The sequence below is a fragment of the Mastigoproctus giganteus genome, chromosome 1, assembly GCF_048544385.1.
Source record: "Mastigoproctus giganteus isolate SK-2022 chromosome 1, ASM4854438v1, whole genome shotgun sequence".
In the NCBI taxonomy this organism is placed as follows: Eukaryota; Metazoa; Arthropoda; class Arachnida; order Uropygi; family Thelyphonidae; genus Mastigoproctus; species Mastigoproctus giganteus.
This window is the reverse complement of record NC_143575.1, coordinates 215,307,951-215,332,615: the sequence shown is the minus strand read 5'-3', so window position 1 is coordinate 215,332,615 and position 24,665 is coordinate 215,307,951. Positions and strand designations below refer to the sequence as shown.

At 38.9% G+C, this 24,665-nt stretch overlaps 1 protein-coding gene across 1 annotated transcript in view; it reads right to left on the bottom strand.

Annotated features, from left to right (window-relative positions):
- The window catches only part of skd (mediator complex subunit skuld), a 505,637-nt gene that overhangs the window by 138,977 nt on the left and 341,995 nt on the right, over nt 1-24,665 (bottom strand). The window contains exon 18 of the mRNA XM_090376037.1: nt 16,020-16,329. Within this exon, the coding sequence (XP_090232163.1) occupies nt 16,020-16,329 (310 nt within the window). The remainder of the gene's footprint in view (nt 1-16,019; nt 16,330-24,665) is intronic.

Here is a 24,665-nt window from a genome sequence, read left to right as displayed (position 1 = left end):
TCACAAATTTTTTTGGCTGGTGCAGCATAAGTCTCAGGCTTCCTTACACCATATGGCTAATAATATTAATAATAATAATAATATGCATCCCATGTATTTTTCTTCTCTGACACGAGCCTCATTAGTTCATCTGACATCCATTTAGGCCTAAACCTTGAACAGTATTTCTTAATCAGTATGAAAAGCCTAGTAACTTCCATGATTACTTCCTTGAATGCTTCCCATTTAGAATTTGCTGCTAGTAACATCATCAGTTGGTCCCACTGTAGTCACCTTTACGAAAGCAAAAACCCTTCCCTTTCCCCTGATGATAGTTATATCTTTAAGTAAATCCCACATCAGTACACTATGATCACTACTACCTAGTGGTTGCTTTATCTGCAAATTCTTAATGCACGAATAATCACTGCTGATAACCAGATCAAGAGTATTACTCTCTCTGGTTACCTCTCTAACGTGTTGCTGTAGAAAACAATCATCCAATAAATCCACAAAAGTCTTGCTAGAGTGTGAGTGACCAACCCACAAGTTACAGTCAATATCTGGGAAGTTAAACTCCTCCATTATTAGACAATCTGCTTTACTGGCCCACTCTATTTCTCTGTACAGTTGTTCGTCGTACTCATCAGTCATTAGGCCTATAACACATTCCTATTCTCATTTTTTCTTTCCCAGTGCTTACATCACATCAAACTGACTCAACATTGCACTGATCATCTATGTCAACTGGATGCACTTCTTTAGATTTTATGTGTTTCATAACTAACAGCATAACCCCTAATCCCTTCCTATCGTGTCTATCCTTCCTGTACACATTGTACTCCCCAAAATTCCAATTCTACACTGCTTAAATCAGTGTGACACCATGCCTCTGATATCCCAACAATATCTGCCTTTGATGTCTTAACCAGCACTTCAAATTCATCAAATTTATTTACTATACTCCTAGCACTGGTGTACATGCAAGTAAACATGCACCTGTTCTTATTCTTAGTTACCCTAACACAGCCCACGTATTTATTTGTTCTGTGATGACTCCCATCAGTCCCTGAAAACCACAGCACCCCACCCTCCAATCTAATAGAAGTAATAGCAGTGCAAGAATTACTTTCCCCTCTGCCTGTGGCTACTGTCAATCTTTTAGTCTGTGAATCTCTGCAAGCTAGCAGTTTTCGAACCCACCTAACTTTGCCTCAATAGCATTAGCAAATATTCTTGCATCCCTTCTATTTAAGTGCATCCCACCCCTGTAGAAGCAATCTCTCCCATTAGCAAGCACAGACCACGCTGAGAAAATTTCTACCCCATGAGCCTTGCACGATCTCTCCAGGGCCGAATTGATTGCCAAGGCTCTCATCATATACTCCCTCCTATTGTGTCAGGGCAGAATTGCAGACACTTTCAAATTTATTCCTATTCAAGACTTTTTTAAAACATTGACCTATATTTGTTAAATAAGTCTGCAGATCACCTACTCATAATGTCATTAGTGCCAATGACAACAATATCACCCTTTGTGCCCTTAGCACAAAGTGAACTCTCTGTACCTAGCACACACAAAGATATTCTCCTTGGCTAGAACATGTCCTGTTCCAGAATGATCCGCAAACATTTCAGAAACCACACATTTTTTTAAGCTGTGATGCATTGGAGAACCACCCCTCTTGGTTCTCTCCCAAGCCACAGCACTCGTGCTACTTTATGCTCGTTCCTTTGCTGCTCTAGTCTGGAGCATGATATTTGATTGAATAGAATGAAAATTAATAAGATTAATCAATTATCAATACTACACTATCTAACAGATTCCTAAATGCAGTGATACGTGTTATGCTATTTAGTTTTATGTTAGAGCTGCCTATTTACCGCAATTAAAAATTTTAATTCCCTACCACTCACTCTATACTATAACAATGGCGGCAAGATTCAAGCAAAACAATGGTTTTACATATATTAAGTAGTAACCTACAAAAACTCTTATCTAAGTTAAAAATAAAAATAACAAGAATAACCAGGTCTATAAAGCTACTTATAAAATACGATATAATATGACAATCAAGTAAATAAAAATGGCAAAAAAAAAAACCATATTTCTTGGAGCTTGAATTTCACTGCATCCACTTGCTATTACACTCAGTGCCCTCTCCAGCTAAAACCTTCTGGCTTTAGCTGCTAAGAAGAGGATAGGTAACTTCAAACAGAACAAAATAAAAATGACTGCTTTATAAGAATGTCACTTAAATACAAGGGATGTAAGAATATTTCCTGATATTCTTGGAGCAGTGTTAGGTGGATAATAGATTAATAGTAGATGCAGGCAGAGGTGTAAGTGATTCTTGCACTTTAGCATTAGCATTAAAAGAGGCATATGATGCAAGAAAGCAAGCTTATACAGCATCAGCCAAAAAAAAAAAAAAAACGCTCTCATTTCACCCCTCCGTTCGTTCCAAGTACCTCTCCAGCTCAGCCTTAAATTTATTTAAGCTATCAACTTCCACAACAAAGGATGAAAGACTGTTCCACCAACCTACCACCCGCTGGCTAAAGGCAAACTTCCCACATCTATCCTACATCTGTCTTTCCTCAATTTGAATTTATGCCCTCTCAAATGATTATTCTGAGCAAGAGGAAGAATTTCGTCAGCATTGAGCATGCTCAAACCATTCAAGGCTTTATACACCTCAATCATAGTATCCATTCAAATTTGTCAGACAAGATTTTCCCTTAACAAACCCATGCTATGTCTGAATTATTGCTGCAGTCTTGTCTAGGTGATCCTGCAAGGCATCTTTAACCAGTGACTCCATTATTTTACCCGGAACAGAAGTTAAACTAACTGATCTGTAATTACTCATGTCACCCTTAGATCTCCTTTTGTGAATTGGGGAAACATTTGCACATCTCCAGTCGGTGGGGACTTCCGCTGAGTTCAAGGATGCTCTCATAATTATGGCTAAGGGTTTTCTTAGTTCTTTCGCCACCTCCTTTAATATAAATGGATAGATTCCACTCACCCTATGTGCCATGCTTAAGTTTAAGTAGATTTCAATGCCAGCAGGCATTGAAATCCCAGATTGGGGGGGGGGGGATCCTCATTGAACAGGCAAATATATGGATTGTGTTAGAGCTACTAAGAATAAAAACAGGTGAATGTATACTGGCATGTACACTAATGTTAGAAGCACAGCAAATATATTTTATTAATTTTATTAAATAGTGATCAAGTAATCAAATGTCATTAACTCCCATATATTTCCGTGGGGATATCTCCAATATCCCCACGGAAATATATGGGATGCAGAAACTGAATATAGGGGATGCAATGTGCACAGAAAGAACATGGGGGGGGGAGAGTTATGCTGATAGTTAAGAAGCATATAACATGTGTTAAGACAATGCACCTAGTTGACATTTGTGGCATGAAGAAAGTTTAGTCAGTTTGGTGTGATATAAGCAAACAGGGGAAAAAAAAAAAAAAAAAAAGCGAGTAGGAGTGTGTTATAGGCCAAATTACTGTGATGACTATAACTAACAACTGTAAAGATATATAAAGTTGCCCAGTAAATCGGAATACCTTATAATCAGGGACTTTAACTTTTCACATACTGACTGGACTGGTTCATTCACTCTCACAGTAGCAAGACTTTTATGGATTTAGTGGATGAATGTTTTTCGTGCCAGCATGATAGAGAGGCAATGAGAGAAAGCAATACCCTTGATCTGATTATCAGTGGTGACCATTTAGTGTAGGATCGACTAAAAAAAAGTAAGTACTGTCAGGGGCAAAGTGAAGGGCTTTTGTTTTGTAAAAGTGACTAGAGCGATCCCACAGTTTTTAAATTATATGCATTGGGATCAACTAATGAAGTTACCAACAGCAAATTCTAAGTGGGAAGGATTCACAGACATAATTGTAGAAGTTACTTAGCTTTTTATACCAAATAAGAGATAACATTCAAAGCTTAAACCAAAATGGATGTCAGATTTACTGATGATGCTCGTGGCAGAGAAGAAGAATGTGTGGATGAGTATATATTACCAAGTCATACAGAAGCCTATGTCAGATATGAACCAGTCTGCAATCAATTCACAAAGGATGTTAGGTAAGCTAAAGCAGATTACAAGAAGTCTCCATCAAAGGATTTAAAGATAAGCAGCACTCATTTACTTATGTGAACACTAGAAGGAGAGGATGAAATACATTCATCCACTAGGAATGAATGGTTTACCTCTTTATGATATGCTCAAGATGCTGATAAATTGAATAGGTAATCTGCATTCACATTTGCACAGGAAGAATTTTTTATGGATGGGTATGCTACAGTGTATCAAATTGTAACAGGGAGTTGAATAATTTTGTGATAACTGAGAGGACAGTGGAAGAGAAATTATTGAAACTTAACATAAAAATGGAACATGGGATGGATGGTATCTATCCCATTATATTAAGGGCAGCAGCAGAAGAGGTAAACAAACCTTTATCCATGATTTTGACAGCATCCTTGAATTTAGGGGAGGTTCCTAAATCCAAGGCTGGAGGTGTGTGAATGTATCCCCAGTTCACAAAGGAGATCAAAGGTTGACTTCTTTTCCAGGGAAAAATGGAGTCACAGCATGAATCTGTTAAGAAGTAGTCTTGTCTGACCAATCCACTGGATACTGTGATGCAGTAAAAAAGACATTTATTTTTGATGTCAAAAAATAATTTTGACATCATATACTGTTCTACATAAAAGACAGCTACAGAAATTGGAGCAATGAAGCATTAAGGGCAAGTTACTGCCATGGATAAAAGAATGATTCAGCGGGAGAAGACAGAGTTGTTATCAAAGGGCAGTGCTCTTCTTGAACTAAGTATTAGTGGCATTTTTCAGTGTTCAATACTGGGCAGTTGTTTTCAATATTTATTAATGATACTGATAAAGGCATATCAGTCTTAATGTCTAAGTTTTGAAGATGATACAAAGGCTGGCAAGGTGGTTAATGGAAGCAATTAGGATATGCTGCTGCAACATGATCTAGAAAAATCAGGCAGATGTGCTAAGATGTGGCAATTAGAGTTTAATACTGACATTAACTTTAAAAATGCAAGGTACTTCATATGGGCAACAGTAATCCCATTCCAACATACCAATTGTGTGATAAAACATGCAGGGTGGTGAAGAATGATAAAGAACTGGGGATAATTATGGAGTTAAATATGAAGTTCTCTGAGCAGTCCAGATAGATGGCCAGGACAGACTCATGTCAATGATATACAGGAATTTTGGCAGCAGGGATGAGGAGGTGATTATCCCATTGTATTATAAGGCAATGGTTGGGCCACAACTCGAGTACTGAATACGAGTCTGGAAGCCTCAATTGAGGAAGCATATGGATCTGTTGGAATGGGTACAGAGAAGGACAACAAAATTAGTGAGGGGAACAAAAGAGGGCTCTTATCAGGAAAGGCTTCAGTTCTACAAAGTGAAGAATCTAGAGACTAGGCACCTGTAGGGAGATATAATTGTGGTGTTTAAGGCTTTGAAATGGATTGAGTAAGCTCAATGCCAAATGGAATCCATTCTCTTGTTCAGACTATACAAGAAGGGAACATAAAGAGGGGAAGGATGTTTGCATGATAGATGTGTGGAAATCTGTCTTGAATCAGTGGGTAGTTGATTGTTGGAACAAATTTCCATGGTGTTGTAGAGGTGGGTAGTTTGAATAAATTGAAGGAACAAGTAGACAAAGTGTTAGAGGAGATGGGCAGGTGATATGGTTGATATCATATAAGCTTGCTTTCTTGAATCATTTGTCACTACTAATCCTAAAATTAATATGCCTACTGTTATTTGTTAAATATGTTTCCTCGTTAACAGTCACATTGATTTGAGCCCACTTGACTGATGAATATGATAATGTTCTTGTAATCTGTATCTTGTAAACTCTTTGAACCCATGTGGCTGTCTAGAACCAGAAATAGAAAATGTATTTATTTATAAAACAAATACCATGCATGACTATATTTAATGAATTAATAGTAGGTGAATGTAGTATTAGCATCAGCCATATGGTGCAAGAAAGTGCAAACTTTTTCTGCATCAACCAAAATAATAAATAAAATAAACTATGTTTATCTTTTCTTGTGTGGATACCTATCCAGCTGACCTTTGAATTTCCCCAAGCTATCAACCTCAACTATCCATGGAGGCAACTTATTCTAGTAATTAACAATTCACTGACTAAGAGAAAACTGCCTACAACTCACTTAAAACCTCTTCTCCCATGATTTGAATTTATGGCTCCTAGTTCTTATCACTCATGACCAAGAAACTTTTTCCTTCTTCTTTTTTACTATCCCATCTCAGATCCTTATAGATCTCAATCAGGTCCCTCTAAGATGCCTAGTTACAAAGCTCCGCAGCTGACATATTCCAAGTCTTTCCTCATTTGAACATGCATTTTTCCAATCTCACCAGGCATGAAGCTCAATATCTTTTTTTTTTGTGTGGTCTCAATTTCCTTGTACAGCGTAATTATGATGTCCCTATCTCTAGAAGCAAATGTTCAATAAATCATTGATCTTAAGAGGCCTCTGCCTCCTTGCTTGCAATCCATCTAAGAACCTTAACTGTAATCCCAATAAGTTCCAGGCTTAACAGTAATGTATCATGCAGGACTGAATCAAATGCCTTGCTAAAAACCAAACAAACAACACAGAAATTATTTCCTGCATCCAGCTCAGGAGTAACTTTGCCAAAAGAGATAACTAAATTGGTTAAACATGATTTTCCTTTTTTAAAAAACCATGATATGTTTCCTTCAGAATTACATTTCGCTCTAAATCACCCAGATTACTGCACTCTTGATCACTGCCTCTGTGATCTTCCTTACCACTAAAGTCAGACTGACCAGTCTGTAGTAATCTACATTACTCTTAGAATGGCCTTTATATATTGGCAATATGCTAGTGCTTCTCCAGTACAAAGGAATGTCTCTCAAGTCTAAATGCTCTCATAATCAATCTTAATAGGCAGGATGTTCTTGTCTGCAGTTCAGATGCTTGGGTCTTGTGGCTGTACAGTCAGTTTGGTCATGCACAATAGATCCACATGTGGTGCAGGTAGCGGTCCTTCTGCAGACTACTTGCGAATGCCAAATGTCAAGCACTTGTAGCAAATTGTAAACTTTAACATAAGTTAAGGTAGCCTGCCTTGATAGTAGCAGGAGTTTGTTTTGCAGAAATTCTAGGTAAATGGGTGCCGTAAGACAATTTTCTAACACAACAGGCCCAATCAACTGATTGTCAATGATACTGCACCACGCGTTTACGGAGAAGCAAGTGGTCTGTGATTGTCAAAGGTAAAAGTTATGTTTTGCATGGGAACTAACATACCCTCTTGCTTTGTCATGATTCGTCTGACATTAATCACTCCCTGATCTTGCAATTCTTGCTTTAGTCCATCTCATTGACTGATAAGGTCCCACTTGGTAATTACACCTTTCAATGTATTCAAGGAAGCATATGGAGGAAACAGTAACAGAAGTTCCACCAAATGTTTTGAGCTTTTATAATTTCCTCTTGCCTTCTTAATTATCATAGTAAGCAGTGGTTCCCAAACTACTGAGATCTATGGACCCTTTACGGATCCCTTCAAAAATAAAAAATTTATGGACCCCCTATATATATATATATATATATATATATATACTATCATTGATTTTGTATTAAATATTAACATAAATTAAATTATAATAAAGGGAATAAATAATTAGGCATTCATTAGAGGCAGCGACATGCAATTCCTCCATATGAAGCTGAAATACATCCAATATTTCAAATTAAATAAAACATAAGCCAGTAGTATGGCAAAAACTACAGAGCGATAATTTTCGCTCTATAGTTTTTGCCATACTACTGGCTTATGTTTTATTTAATTTAAAATATTGGATATATATATATATATATATATATATATATATATATGAAAACTGGGTTTTCTGAAAATAAATAAATAAATAAATCTGAAAGTATATTAATAACTTTATCATCAATTTGCTATACATAGAACGAATAATTGGACCAGTTCCAGACAGTCGTTTTGAGGACACCAGTTCGGGAAATGCTGATAATAAGTAACCTCTTTTGTAATTACCCTCTTGCTTTGTCATGATCTGTCTCACATTAATCACTCCCTGACCTTGCAATTCTTGCTTTAGTTCCTTGTCTGATAGACTGATCAGGTCCCTAGGTAATCATGCCTTTTGATGTATTTGAGGAGGCATGTAGGGAAACAGTAATAGATGTGCCACCAAATGTGAGCTTTTGCAACTTTTCAGACTGTCAAGCAGTGGCAACTTCAAATAGTAAATACTCCCCTGATGTTAGGTGACAAACTTGCTTAGATATCTTATTTCACTTTTTAGGCATTATTACACTAGAAAAGGAAAGTTTTCCAACAGATTGGTTTTGTGTTGAATCGATAACAAGGAAGGTTGGATCACAGATTTCATCTATGCCAGTATTTTGACATTTTGCTGAGACAGAACTAAGCTCCTCATGTTTACAATCTCTTACATTCTGGTTTGTGAAGCCAGTAGATTTCTGGGAATTAAGTTCTGTATAGTCCATTTTGACTTGAAATAGAAAACCTTTCCCATCCAAGTTACCAGCTCCACCATGTGGAGGCAGGAGCAGTGCTACCTTGATATCAAGCAGTAATGTGTGTTAGTATTAAGAATAGGGAAAAAAAAAGAAAAAGGAAAAAAAAGCTTACTTTCCTTCCTGATCCAGTAAAGTAATTTCTTTACTATGGACTCTATAACTGAACTTAGCACGTTTCAAATAAGAAAACAATTTAGTTTTTCAAGGAGCACAAAATTACTAACAAAATCACTTCATCACAAAATTGCTGTGCACCTGGGGCTGCAATGAAGGTGAATAAATAAACCATCACATTTCTCAAACCACTGATAAGCAGATAAAACATGAAGGACAGTTACATTGCCACCCCCAAGGCAGAATGCGGTGGTACCAAAGGAACTAGTTGTTGTAGGTGACTCTATTGTCAGGGAAACAGGAAACATACTGTGCAAAAAGGATAAATGGAACAGGACCAAGGTATGTCTGCCAGGGGCAAAGGTTGATGACATTGTAAAGTAGATATCATCCTTTAAGGGCACAAAGGGTGATATTGTTGTATACGTTGGCACTAATAATATTAAGAGTAGGAGACCGACAGAATTACTTAACAAGTACAGGACAATGCTGAAAAAAAGCCGTGAGTTAGGGTTGAATTTGAAAGTGTCTGCAATTCTGCCAAGACACGATAGGAAGGAGTATATGAGAGCCTTGTCAATCAATTCGGCTGTGGAGAGACTGCGCAAAGCTCAAGGGGTAGAATTTTTTTCAGCCTGGTCTGTGCTTGTTAAAAGGAGAGACTGCTTCTACAGGGATAGGATACACTTAAATAGAAAGGGTGCAAGAATATTTGCTGATGCTATCGGGGCAGAATTAGGTGGGTCAGAAAACAGCTAGCTTGGGGAGATACACAGACTAATAGATTAACAGTAGCTGCTGGCAGAGGTAAAAGTAATTATTGCACTACTTCTATTGAAATGCAATTGAGCAGCAGCCTGAAAAGCAAGGCAATGGGAATTTCAAGGACTGCTGGGAGTCATACTGGAACAAGTAAATACATGGGCTGTGTTACAGTAACTAAGAGTAGAAACAAGTGCATGTGTGCTTGCATGTACACCAATGCTAGCAGTATAGTTAATAGATTCGATGAATTTGAAGTGTTGGTCAAGACATCAAAGGCGGATATTGTTGGGATAGCAGAGACATGGTCTCACACAGGTATAAGGAATGCAGAACTGGAATTTGGGGAATACAATGCGTACAAAAAGGACAGATAGGACAGGAAGGGAGGAGGGGTTATGCTGTTAGCTAAGAAACACAAAGTCAAAGGAAGTGCATCCAGTTGATGTGGGTGGACAATGCAATGTTGAGTCTGTTTGGCGTGACATAAGCACTGGGAAAGGAAAAATGAAAATAGGTGTGTGTTATAGGCCTAATGAATCTGATGGGTATAATGATCAATTGTGCAGAGAAATAGAGTGGGCCAGTAAATTAGAGTATCTTATAATGGGGATTTTAATTTCGCAGATATTGACTGGAATTTGTGGGTTGGTCACTCGCACACTAGCAAGGCTTTTGTGGATTTATTGGATGATTGTTTTCTACATCAGCATGTTCGTGAGGCAACAAGAGGGAGCAATACTCTTGATCTGATTATCAGTAGTGATTCTTCATGCATTAAGAATCTGCAGATAAATGAACCACTAGGTGGCAGTGATCACAGTGTGTTGAAGTGGGATTTACTCAAGGAGGTAACTACCATCAGAGGTAAAGGGAAGGGTTTTTGTTTTCGTAAAGGTGACTATGATGGTCTGAGACAGTATTTAAATTCTATACAGTGGGACCAACTGATGATGTTACCAACAGCAAACTCAAAATGGGAAGCATTCAAGGAACTAACCTTGGAGGCTACCAGGCTTTACATACCAACTAAGAAATATTGTTCAAGGTTTAGGTCTAAATGGATGTCAGATGAACTAATAAGACATGTGACAGAGAAGAAAAATACATGGGATACATATAAATTAACATGTGACACAGAAGCCTGTGACAGATATAAGCTGGTCTGTAACCAAGTTACAAAGGAGGTTAAGCAGATTATGCAAACTCTTTGGCAAAGGATGCAAATAAAAACAGTAGAGTTCTTTATTTATGTAAACTCTAGAAGGAAGGGGATGAATCAGATTGGTCCACTTGATATCGATGGTTCAACTGTTGATGATCCTGCTCAGGTAGCTAACAAACTAAATGAATATTTTGCATCAACATTCACACGTAAGGAGTTATTCAGGGAAGGGAATGCCAGAGGTGTATTCAATTCTGGCAGTAAGCTAGATAATCTTCTAATGTTCTTGTGGGCCTATATGAGAGCTTGAAGGACAGGGTGGATGCCCTCGAAGAAACTAAATTGAGGGGCCCCATCAAGGTCTCAGCTGCCCACATCAACGCCAGAGCTTGCACTTGGGCATCACGTGACACAGAGGCAACCCCCAAGGCAGAATGCGCTGGTCCAGAAGGAACTAGTAGTTGTTGGTGACTCTATTGTCAGGGAAACGGGGAACATGCTTTGTAAAAAGGATAGGTGGAACAGGACCAGGGTATGTCTGCCAGGGGCAAAGGTTGATGACGTTGTAGAGCGAATATCATCTTTTAAGGGCACAAAAGGTGATATAGTTGTACACGTTGGCACTAATGATATTAAGAGAATTACTTAACAAGTACAGGTCACTGTTGAACAAAAGCCGAGAATTAGGGTTGAATTTGAAAGTGTCTGCAATTCTGCCCAGACACGATAGGAGGAAGTATATGATGAGAGCCTTGTCGATCAATTCGGCCCTGGAAAGATTGTGCAAGGCTCAAGGGGTAGAATTTTTTTCAGCCTGGACTGTACTTGTTAACAGGAGAGATTGCTTCTACAGGGATGGGATACACTTAAATAGAAAGGGTGCAAGAATATTTGCTGATGCTATCGAGGCAGTGTTAGGTGGGTCGGAAAACTGCTAGCTTGGGGGGGGGGAACAAAGACCAACAGATTGACAGTAGCCACTGGCAGAAGTGTTGGGCTTTGTTTCCCCCCCCCCCAAGCTAGCAGTTTTCCGACCCACCTGCATCTTCTATTAGAATGAGCAGAAGCCTGAAAAACAAGATGCATGATATTTCAGAGACTGCTGGGAGCCATTGCGGTACAAGTAAACACATGGGTTGTGTTAGGGTAGCTAAGAATAGAAACAGGTGCAGGTATACTTGCGTGTACACCAATGCTACGAGTTTAGTAAATAAATTTGATGAATTTGAGGTATTGCTCAAAACATCAAAGGCAGATATTGTTGGGATATCAGAGACGTGGTGTCACACAGATATAAGGGATGCAGAACTGGAATTTGGGGAGTACAACGTCTACAGAAAGGATAGACAGGATAGGAAGGGGGGGGGTTACGCTATTAGTTAAGAAACACATAAAAACCAAGGAAGTGAAGCCAGTCGACATCGCTGGACAGTGCAGTGTTGAGTCAGTTTGGTGTGACATAAGCATTGGGAGATCAAAATTGAGAGTAGGAGTGTGCTATAGGCCTGATGACTCTGATGAGTATAATAAGAAACTGTACAGGGAAATAGAGTGGGCCAGTAAATCAGAGAGTCTTATAAGGGGAGATTTTAATTTCCCAGATATTGACTGGAATTTGGGGGCTGGTCACTCACACACTAGCAGGGCTTTTGTGGATTTATTGGATGATTGTTTTCTACATCAGCATGTTCGGGAGGCAACTAGAGGGAGTAATACTCTTGATTTGATTATCAGCAGTGATTCTTCATGCATTAAGAATCTACAGATAAATGAACCACTAGGTGGCAGTGATCACAGTGTGCTGAAGTGGGATTTATTCAAAGAGGCAACTACCATTAGGGGTAAAGGGAAGGGTTATTGCTTCCGTAAAGGCGACTATGAGGGACTGAGACAGTATTTAAATTCTATACAGTGGGACCAACTGATGATGTTACCAACAGCAAATTCAAAATGGGAAGCATTCAAAGAACTTATCTTGGAAGCTACTAGGCTTTACATACCAACTAAGCAATATTGTTCAAGGTTTAGGCCAAAATGGATGTCAGACGAACTAATGAGGCATATGGCAGAGAAGAAAAATGCATGGGATACTTACAAATTAACACATGACACAGAAGCCTATGATAGATACAAGTTGATATGCAACCAAGTTACAAAGGAGGTTAGGCAGGCGAAGGCAGATTACGAGAAATCCTTGGCAAGGGATGCAAAGAAAAACAGCAAAGAATTCTTTACTTATGTAAACTCTAGAAGGAAGGGGATGAATCAGATTGGTCCACTTGATATTGATGGGTCAACTGTTGATGATCCTGCTCAGGTAGCTAACAAACTAAATGAATATTTTGCATCGACATTCACACGTGAGGAGTTATTCAGCGAGGGGAATGCTAGAGGTGTATTCAACTCTAGCAGTAAGCTACAGAATCTTGAAATAACTGGGAGTAAAGTGGAGGAGAAACTGTTGAAGATAAACACAAGAAAGGCACCCAGGGTGGATGGGATCTATCCAGTTATATTAAAGGAGGCAGCAAAGGAAGTAAGCAAACCCTTAGCCATAATTATGAGAGCTTCCTTGGACTCAGGGGAGGTACCCATAGACTGGAAATGTGCAAATGTGACCCCAATTCACAAAGGAGGATCAAAGGCTGACACAAGTAATTATAGACCTGTGAGCTTAACTTCTGTTCCAGGAAAATTAATGGAGGCACTGGTTAAAGAAGCACTGCAGGATCATCTAGAGAAGACTTCAGTTATAGCTCGGACACAGCATGGCTTTGTTAAGGGGAAGTCTTGCCTGACCAATTTGATTGGATACTATGATGCAGTCACAAAAGAACTGGATGCAGGGAATAGCTTTGATATTATATACTTGGATCTTAGAAAGGCTTTTGATACTGTTGCACATGGAAGACTGCTACACAAATTGGAGCAGTGTGACATTGGAGGCAAATTGCTGCAATGGATAAAGGGGTGGTTGAGGGGGAGAAGACAGAGAGTGGTAATCAATGGACACTGCTCATCGCGGACTAATGTTATTAGTGAAGTCCCTCAGGGCTCAGTGTTGGGTCCATTATTGTTTTCTGTATTTATAAATGATATTGATGATGGTAAATCAAGCTTAATGTCCAAGTTTGCAGACGATACAAAGGTTGGCAGGGTTGTCAAGGACACTACTGACACTATGCTGCTCTCTGCAACAGGATCTGGAAAGGTTGAGCAGATGGGCTGAGAGGTGGCAAATGAAGTTTAACATTGACAAATGTAAAGTACTACACATGGGAAACAGCAACCCCAGAGCAACGTATTAACTCTGTGGTACTACACTGACAGTGGTAGAGAATGAAAGGGACCTGGGGGTGGTTGTGCAGGCAGATATGAAGTTCTCTGAGCAGTGCAGACGGTCTGCAAGAGTAGCTCACGGTGTCTTGTCAATGATATACAGGAATTTTTCTAGCAGGGATAAGGAGGTGATTATCCCCTTGTATAAGGCAATGGTTTGGCCACACCATGAGTACTTTTTTTTTTTTTTTTTTGGTAGTTGTTGGCGCATAGGCTTCTGTGGCCATAATGCACCTCCCAAGGTTTTTGCAGTACTTTGATCCAAGCCCAAGGCGGGAATCGAACCCGCGACCTTTGGGTTGCCAGGCAGGCACTTTATCCACCCGGCTAGCCCAGTCGGCACAATGAGTACTGTATGCAGGTCTGGAAGCCTCATTTTAACAAGGATGTAGAGCTGTTGGAACGAGTACAGAGAAGGGCAACAAGATTAGTGAATGGAACAAAGGGTTGCTCTTACAAAGAAAGGCTAAAGTTTTGCAAATTACAGTGTCTGGAGACTAGCCACCTGCGAGGTGATCTGATTGAGGTGTATGAAGCCTTGAATGGTTTGAGCATGCTCACTGCTGATGGGATTCTTCCTCTTGCTCAGAAAAATCACCTGAGAGGATATAAATTCAAATTGAGGAAAGACAGTTGCAGGACAGATGTGCGGAAGTTTGCCTGTAGCCAGTGGGTGGTTGATTGCTGGAAGAACCTTCCATCTGCCGCTGTAGAAGTTGATAGTTTGAAGAGATTCAAGACAGAACTTGACAAACATTTGGAGCGAGTGGATGGGTGAAATAAGGGGTTTTTTTTTGGTTTTTTTTTCTAATAAGTTCTAATAAGCTTGCTTTCTTGCATCATGTGCCTTTGCTAATGCTAATGTTGAAAGTGACCATCTCCTTTGAGATAACACTGAATAACTGCAAATAATCTGATAAATTCTTAAGTATGTAAATTCTTTTGTCATCTCTTCAGACATATCAGCAGACCCAATCCATGTGTGATTAAAACATTCTCCACATAATTGTTCCACTTACTGCCACTGCATGAGGCATTCAACATCTCATATCTCATGTCTGTTTCCAATTTTTGACTGAAATAAATGGTTTACAATAGAATGAAGGCTGTTTGAAATTTCACAATTTTTCTGTATATTGACTGAGAGTATCCTACAATTGATCAAGAGCAGTTATTTGACTTCAGTCCTACATAAAGTTCTGCAGGCCCTCTCCCAATGTATCCTCTTTCAGCCATAGTTACCCCTTCCAACAACCACTTCTTATAAATTTTGGATATCATAGTTTTGGACAATCCTGTAATTTTCACACAGCCCCAGTTCTAATGCACCAACAATCAGCCTATCAATAATCCGATCGTGCCAACAGTACTTAATGTATCAAAGTTGGCATGTGACTATATTGTTTCATTCCCTCATTTGAATATATTTCTTTTGCATTAGAAACCCTATCCCATTTGCACTGCAAATGGGATAGGGTTTCTAATATTTTAGTCAGGTAGATTATTTCTAAAGGTTTAGAAATAATCTACCTGACTTTTTTCTACTGTTTAGAAATAATCTACTGTTCTACTGTTCCATTTCTACTGTTTAGAAATAATCTACCTAAAATATTTTTTTTTGCACTTGAAGCATCTAAAAATAGTTTTGAAAAAGCATTTACATACAACCATTTACCATCAACCTTTTGGCAAGCACATGCTTATGAGCTAACAAAAACATAATTTTTGCTGATTCACAGATATAAAAATCCTCCATGTTCATATTCACAGTTATTAGCAAATGTTAATGTTAGATTTTAATTGCAAAAAAATCACTGTTTTTCAAATTCACACCTAAACTTTATTTCTTCAAAATTCTCTAATAATGATATGCATCCTTAAGTTATTAAGTTGGCATATTTAATGTTGAAGGAAGCAATAAAACTGGTTCAGATAACAATAAAAAACCATAACACACATATATAATTTAGAGAATACAATTGGAAATAAGAATACCTAAATGGTGTCTGCATGCCTGGGCATACAATTTTAATTTACTGGCAAGCTGACCATCACCAATCAGATTAAACCAATCATCCACTGGCTCATCAGCCAGCTTTTTAGCTGCTGTTTTCCCTACTCTCATAATACCATCTCGAAGAACCTTTGTGATTGGACAGTGGCGGCCCAATTTGCAAACTTCATAGATACTACTCAGTTCTTTGAAGAAATTCCGAACATGTGATAGGATAAAATCATTTTCAGGTGCCACTACAACATAAGCAACATCACGGGCATTGGAATAAGGCTCCAGTAATAATTTGTCCTGTAAAATAAAAGAATTGAGGGTCAAATCATTTTTTTGCACAACATAACAGTTCACAACTAAATTAAGGATAAGAAATAGATAAGATATATATTATTATATATGTTATCTATTCTTTATTACACACATACACCGATGAGCCAAAACATTATGACCAGAAAGTTGTTACACAAATCAAGGCAACTGCAAGTGAACTACAGAGCATGCACAGGTCGGGACACAGTATAAAAAACACCTGATAATGAGCTCTGTTAATCAGTGTTACTCTTGTTCTTCAGATGGGAAAGGCAGTCAACTTAAGTGAGTTTGACAAAGGCCAAATTGCAATAGCCCAGATGACTGGGTCAGATCATATCCAAAACGGCATGGCTGGGAAGCCCTGTTAAGCACTAAAAGGGACGCTGACCGTTGGGGGTTCTGTACAAAGTGATGACTAATAAGCTCCCCAGAGGCGAGGTCATATCAACCAAAAAATTACCGAACGGACTTTACACCAGATCGTGGCAAGACACTGTCAATAATATTCTAGATGCTACATTCCAGCAGCCTGTTGACCCACACAAACAGAACAGCTACAGCTCTGCAGGAAGAATGAAACATATTGCACAACTGCAATTGAAGAACCCTTCACCCCAACCGAGCTCAACTTAGCTGCATCTAGAATCAGAAACAAGAAGGCTCCAGGCAGACACATGCTCGATCCAGAAATCATCCAGAAAGCCATTGAACTTATTCCCATTACCATACTCAACCTGTTAAACCACTGTCTCCACCAAGGATTCTTCCCTGCACAGTGGAGGACTGCAACCGTTAGACTTATATTGAAGAATGCAACCAAGCCACATGATCTGCCACAATTTTACCGATCCATTGCACTGCAGCCAGTCTTCAGAAAACTTCTCGAAAGGATGATCTCCCATAGAATAGAAGCCCACTACAATGACGCTGGTCTCTCCTCGCCTAACCAGTACGGTTTCTGTAAAGGACGCTACATGATAGATGCAATGGAAACAATCATTGAAGCTGCTACCAACTGCAACACGAAATACTTTCTACTAATCTCCTTCGACTTTGCTGGTGCCTTCGATTCTCTCTGGTGGCCCAGCGTCCTGGGCAGGCTCCGGAGGGAGCAAGTCCCAGAAAACTTATATAGATGCATCAAGACCTATCTTGAGGACCGGCACGTTGTCGTGTCCACCCTCAGCGGTCTGTCCTGGGGCCTCTCCCCTGGAATCTGGTGCTGTGGGTTTCTTGAACACCAAACTCAACAATGTATAGACCCAGGCCTATGTGGATGACCTGGTCATGCTCTTTTCTGCCAATAACAGAGCCCAAATGGAAGCGACTGCCAACCAGGTCATCTCTACCCTTCAAGCTTGATCAGAGCATAACCTAAAGATCTCCCCAGAGAAAACCAATTCGATCCTACTAAAAGGTATCCTTTATCTGAGAAGATCACCCCAAATCAAGGTCAATAGTGTTACAGTCAAACTAAAAACAGAGCTTAAATATCTAGGTTTGATCTTAAACAAAAACCTTTCCTTCACCTCTCATCTAGACAAACTCAGGATTAAGATCAGGAAGTATGCTGCCCAAGTCTCAGGAGTTGCCTGGAAGGACTGGGGCTTGGAGAAGAGAACACTCTCCCTCTTCTATAAGACAGCTTTCATCACGGTTATTGCCTATGCCTCTGGTACAAAGAGCCAATACAGTTGTAAACAGACCACGCCTAGGAACTATGCAGCGCTCTCTTCTCCTTCTGTCCTCGCGTGCCTGTCGCACTGTCAGCGCCCATGTGCTCCAAGTCCTCATCGGAGGATCTCTTCCACTGGACCTATAGACTGTTCGTCGTGGGCTGCTCTACCAATTAGCCAAAGGAAGAGCAGTTACCTGTGCCAGTTTCACCACTGACCCAGAAAATACTAGAAACACTGAAAAGAAGAGACTTAATGGACATCTAACAGACACCTGGCAAGAAAGATGGCACACCTCAACTAAAGGCATTGTCACCAAAAGATTCCTCACGGATGTCAGGACCTCTTACCCCCTCACACCTGGCTGGTTTTCACCGGGATTCTATGCTACCTACCTCCTCACTGGACATGGCTCCTTCCAGAAAAAACTACACGACATTGAAATTTCAGACTCACCCCGCTGCCACTGTGGAGAGGATCAGATGTAGGAGCACCTTGTGCACAGCTGTGAAATCTGTGAGGACTTCAGGATCCTAATAACAAACCTATGCTTCAACTACCAAAACCAAGACCACCTCACCCTACATAATGAAGAAGCTTACCGAGCCCTGACTCAATTTGCAATGGACCTATTTACCAGGCAAAAAGCGCTACAACCACCATAGTATCTGATTCAATAGGTCAAAACAACCATGGCTGCCAATTGTTGCTGCACATTGCTGAGTCATGGATGTAACACCTTGGATGAACTTACACAAGACTCGACCAACAAACCATCCGGAGTACAGAACCCAACTTGATCCCTCACATCTCGAGTAGTCAACTGGTCTCCCTACTTGGTTGTGACAACTAGCGGTGCAATCAAAGACAGGATCCTCGCATACCTTGACAAATTCCTCATCATTTGACTCCTGGACCAACTTCTCCCCAGTGGACGTGCCACATCTCATCAAAAAGAGACCTAACATCGGTCCCTGGACTTGACCATCCTATCTTGGACTCCCGGTTTTGACCTCCCCACTATTCGTTATCATGGACTACTGGACCAGGCTTCAGTCTGAATGCGACACAGACTCACCAAATGGAGTCCCAATGACGACACCAGGACTAGACCTTCCCAAACATGACCCATCCACCATAGCAGCACTCACGCTGCCGGATTTCCACTGAGTTGTCAGCTCCTACTGGTTGACCATGCTAGCCGTACCCTGCACTTGCAGGGTACGGCTAGCACAGTCAGGTATCTCTCTCTCTCTCTTTTTGGTGCCCCCCGATTAATTTTAAATTAAATAAATTAATTAAATTAGTTGGGCTAGTTACCCCATTTGTTGCAAGTTGGAGATGTATTTAAATAAATTAAATTAGCGAAGTGGTAAATTAAATTAGTAAATTAAAATTAAACCAATTTTGTTATGAATAAAAAGGGGTTAGTGGTAGGGTTACCCTTTTAAGGTTAAACGAGTGAAGGAATGCAACCCAGGATGAAATGAATAATAGGCTAGCAAAGTAGCGTAAAAAGTCGCTGAACTTTGTATAGGCAAGGAAAGTGTTTTAAAGCAGAAAAGGAGCATCTTGGGTATTGCGTTCGGTAAACTAATGTCTCGCGAGAAATAAAAATATAGGAGGTAGGAAAGCATAAAGAGTACTGAAGAAGACAAAAGATGGTGCCAGGGCAGTTCGGGGTTGCTATACCTGTTCCTATAGTAGGACCCTGAACATAGATCTGTGAGCATCCTTCAGGTGTTTATGTATGGTATAGGAAGATAAAAAATAAAAAGTAAATAAATAAATAGATAGATAAATAATAATATATAAATGGTAAATGAGTACTCCTATAGATAGCCAATGGGGGATACAAGTTTTCTATGCTTGTAAGACCCCAAAGAGGCTGGGAGTATGGACTATACACATAGGTACAAGCCTAGTTGTTATGGAATATCAGTTAGCCATGATATTATTGATATCAATAGCACAGTTAATCAATTTTTTATATTTGATAATACCGAGAGCTTTTTTGATGTGGTAATATAAGTAGGCTGCCGGAAACTGGTTGCTTAGAAGCTTGCTATACAGGTTTCTGATGTTGCTAACTATCAGTTGTTTGCTATTGCATACCATGGCTATTCTGATGATTTGAGATAAGATGATGTTGGCATGTACTTTTTTGGAAATATTCGAATGCCAGTGCGTGAAGCTGAATATATTAACGTTAAAGGCGTCGCACTTATTATATATGTTGACCGTGGGGTAGGGGTTGTTGAGGTCTATATCTAAATCCAAGTAGTTAGCAGTCTTGTTATTATCATTTGTTTTTTCTAGTGTGAGTCGGTAGGGTATATATTGGCAAGGTTTTGTATGAAGTTGGGGCAACTTGCTACAAGTAAATCATCAATATATCTGAATATGCAGATATCAGGAGGTAGTGATGTTTCATACCAGTATAGGTATAGATTGGCACCTTATTGCTCACTGGGCTGCCCATAGGGGTACCTATGGTTTGTTGGTAAATTGTTTTACTGTCAAAAATGCAGTTGTTGGAAATGCACAAATTAAGCATTATTCCAATATATAGGTTTGAAGTCTATTATATGTTTGTATCTATTATACAGGTTGTTTAGGACAAGCTTCAAATTGGCTTGATCTATGCTTGTAAATAGGCTATTGAAGTCAAAAGGTTTGTATGAGGAATATATTGTTACTATGTAAGGCATTTATAATAGGGATATTGTTGTTGATTATCTTGCTGTTAATGACAGGTTTCAGTGGTTAGTCAAAGATTTTGCCAGGTTTGTATGCATAACTGTTCTTGCATTAAGTAATGAATCTGAAGCCTATTGGATTCTTATGGAACTTTGGAATGCAGTATATATATGGAAAACTATAATTATTAATACTAAAGTTTTAGTTTTTTGTTGATGGCTATTAGCTTTTTTCTTATGATATTGCTATTGTTTGTCACAAGCTTGTATGTATCACTAGATTTGAGTTCAGTATTTAATGTGTAAAAGTAAAAAGCTTTACATATGAAAGCATAGTTACTAGCGGCTTTGTTAATGGGGTAATAATAAATTGGTCATGTAGCTCTGATAATTGTTTTTTAATCATGGATATATTGAAATTGATAGTGGTTAGTGGAGATCCATAAGGTATTAAGGCCTTTTAATTATACATTAAATTTGATGATAGTAATTATCCACATGCGGAAAGCTTCAAAAGGTGTGTTGTATTTATAGGCAAGCATCAAGCAGTAGTTAAAGAGGTCATGATGTAGCTGCCTTTTGAATGTGGTTAGGCTGGTTTTTTTTTTAATCAACGTGAATTTGTATCCATAAGAAAAAATGTTTCTCAGTTCCTGGTGAGGTATAATCTCCAGGTTACCGGTTATATTATGTCCGTGGTGGGGATTAACATACGGCTGTAGATTTGCCTTGTGGCAAATGCAGGCTGAAAGGTTTATCATATCTGTATCTAGCTTTGATTCTGATGTTTTGGCAGTTGGCTGGAAGGAGACATTTACCATAGGAAAAATCATGAATTTCCCATTGTCTGCATACAGTGCATAGTTGTTGAGGAAAGGGATAAAAATATAAATATTTCTCTTTATAATGCTGTATACTGTACACTGAATATCTGTCATAGCATCTTCGATTTTATTGTGTGCTTGAATGTAGTTGGTATTGGTGTGCGAGTTAATACAATGGTTTATATTGATGCAATCCATAGTAGTGTTCTGAAATTTTAATATAATTATAGAATACTCCTTATTAATATTATTATTTATAGGGTTTAGTTTAAATTTACAAATGTCGAATAGAAGGTGGAATAGGTGTCTAGTTTTGAATTCATAACTGTTGACGATTTTAAATAGTGCTTTTAGAATGCTGTGTTTCATACTGAAGAGTAGGTTATGTATCTTCTGCACATCTATGTCCCTGTTGTCCCAATTGTTGTCCCTGTTGTCACAATCTGGGCAAAGCTACCTAGTTTGTGATTGTTTGAATTATTATTTCTTGGTTTGCATTTTTTGTGGCATCTTGGTTTGCTTACACATTTAACCATTTGAAATTTCTCATAAATACGGAGGTTATCTATAGAGCTGGTAATGATACTATGGCTAAATTTGTTGTTTAGGCCATAAGGATACAGCGTTTTAAGTTTCAGCATAAACATTTCTTCCTGTCTGTTTCTTAAAGCAGGATCAGGTATATGGGCTAAGATGGAGATGTAGATATTAGAGAAGCAATGCTTCTGGAAATGTTTGTATTCTATTTCATGTTCCTGTTTGCCATAGTTTTTTCCGTTATTGTAGTTGTTGATGTCTGATCTATGAAGGTTAAGTCTTAGATGCAGTTTGTTGCTGGTTTGGCCAACATATTTTACATTGCAAGTACGACAAGTGATGAGGAATACCATGTTGCTATACTTGCAGAAAATCGGTTCACTGCTATTGTTGGTAATATGATAGGGGTGCATATATGGGCAGGTGAGGCAGTCTATTATTACATTCGTTGAATTTGAGGTTTTTTATGGAAGAGATGGAATGGGAGTCTTATCCCGATGCTAGCTGGGCTGGGAGCATTTGATGCTAGTTTGCTCTGTTTAACTTTAAAAGGGTAACCCTACCCTTTTTACATTCATAACAAAATTGGTTTAATTTTAATTTACTAATTTAATTTATTTAAATACATCTCCAACTTGCGACAAATGAGGTAACTAGCCCAACTAATTTAATTAATTTAAAATTTTCCTGATTTTTCACACCAGGGGTCGCCAGTTTATACCATATACTGTAGCACACATTCAGTTTAAACCTTTTATTTTCCACAGCAGTACAGATCACCACAACCTACCCGACCCCAGTAAGTTATCCCATTTCTTGTTTTTTATCCTTGTTATTCTTTTAATTTTTACTTCTAGCCTCTGTCGGGTCAGCCATGAAATATATGACGAACATGATTTAAAAAAAAAATTTTTTTTTAACTAACCTTAACTTTACCTACTTTTCACGTACTCCACGGGCGCCATGTATTTCATGTCAGAAACAGAGGCTTTACCCACTTATTGCCATTTCCTCCTTTGATTTCAGCGGCTGACCCTCAAAAAAAGGCACTGAGGTCACAGGACAAACGGCACTAAGTTATTCTTATTAATTCTTATTACTTCTCCTTTAACTTAGTACTCTTCTCTGTTCACCATGATAGTGATTTCGGTTCCGTTAGGCCTTTGTTCTCCATACTTAGCGTTACTAGTATCATAACGTTAGCACATTGCATTTCACGACTACTAACTTTTATATATATATATATATATATATATATATATTCCCCACAGGTATAAATCTAAATACATCAAAATTATTACCTGATCTATTTGGCCCTAGAACAAGTTATAAGCGAACAACCCTACACTCTGTTAAAATTACAACCATTGCTCAAGAAACAGCAATCATCTCATTTCCAAATCTGGTCATAGCTACTGAAATCCCAGGAAAGTAGGTGGCAGGATCCGTCAGAGTACTCTAGCATCAGTGGTACACCCAGTCAGCCTCCCGATGGCATGGTGTGATAACGTTATGTCCCACTGGGGGCTTGGCAGCTAATAGACCGGAGGAACAAAGGGCACAACACAATATACAGCACACTACTCCCACACACCTTCAAATCTCTGGCTCAATACAATGTACACCTGTGGAGATGGGACAAATCCCAGGAGCCATTAGACACTAACATACCTTACCTAAACTTCATTGCTGACCAGGTACACCCTTTCATGGAAACGGTCTTCCCCTCTGGCGGTGCCGTCTTTCAGCACTGGTGGTGTGTCATGAATGTTCCATGACACACCACCTGCATAGTTCGAGACTGGTTCGCGGTACATGAGGAAGACTTCCGGGTATTGCCCTGGCCTACAAATTCCCCAGGCATCAATCCCATCAAGCATCTATGGTTTGTTTTGGAACAGCAACTCTGATCTGCGGCGTCTCAACCACAGACCTTACAGGAGTTAAAGGATCTGCTGGTTACGTGTTGGTACCAGATACCACAAGACACATTTAGAAATCTTGTAGCATCCATGCCTCACTGGGTACAAGCTGTTTTGGCTGCACCTGGAGGACCAACATCATATTAGGTAGGTGGTCATAATGTTTTGGCTCATCAGTGTAGATATTATTTATTAATTTAAAGTCTATGCAATATTTGTTTCTGATTCTTATATAGGATGCCTTTAAACCATTCACACTTTTTAGAAAGATAACTTTGGAAGACAACTCTGAGTCAAAAATGGCAAATTAACTGGAGTTATTTATTTATTAATTAATTTTTTTTTTTTTTTTTTTTTTTTGTGTTAAGCTGGTGCATGTAGCTGGATTAAGCTGTCCCAGCTATTCATCCTTTGCTACCTCACAATAACAAATATCCTTTTGGAGCCATGAATGGCAGCAAAAAGGGAAAGCTAGTCATTAAAATGATTAGATCTTGAAGAGTTTATGTCATATTGTAAATATTCAAAAGAGCATAATACTCTCAAAATGCATTCATACATGTGATCTTAAAAAAAATGTATGTTCTTTCTTGCAATTAATAATGTGTAGCTTAGGTGATGGCACTAGTCCTGGTATGTTTTGTTGGTACAGACTGGGTT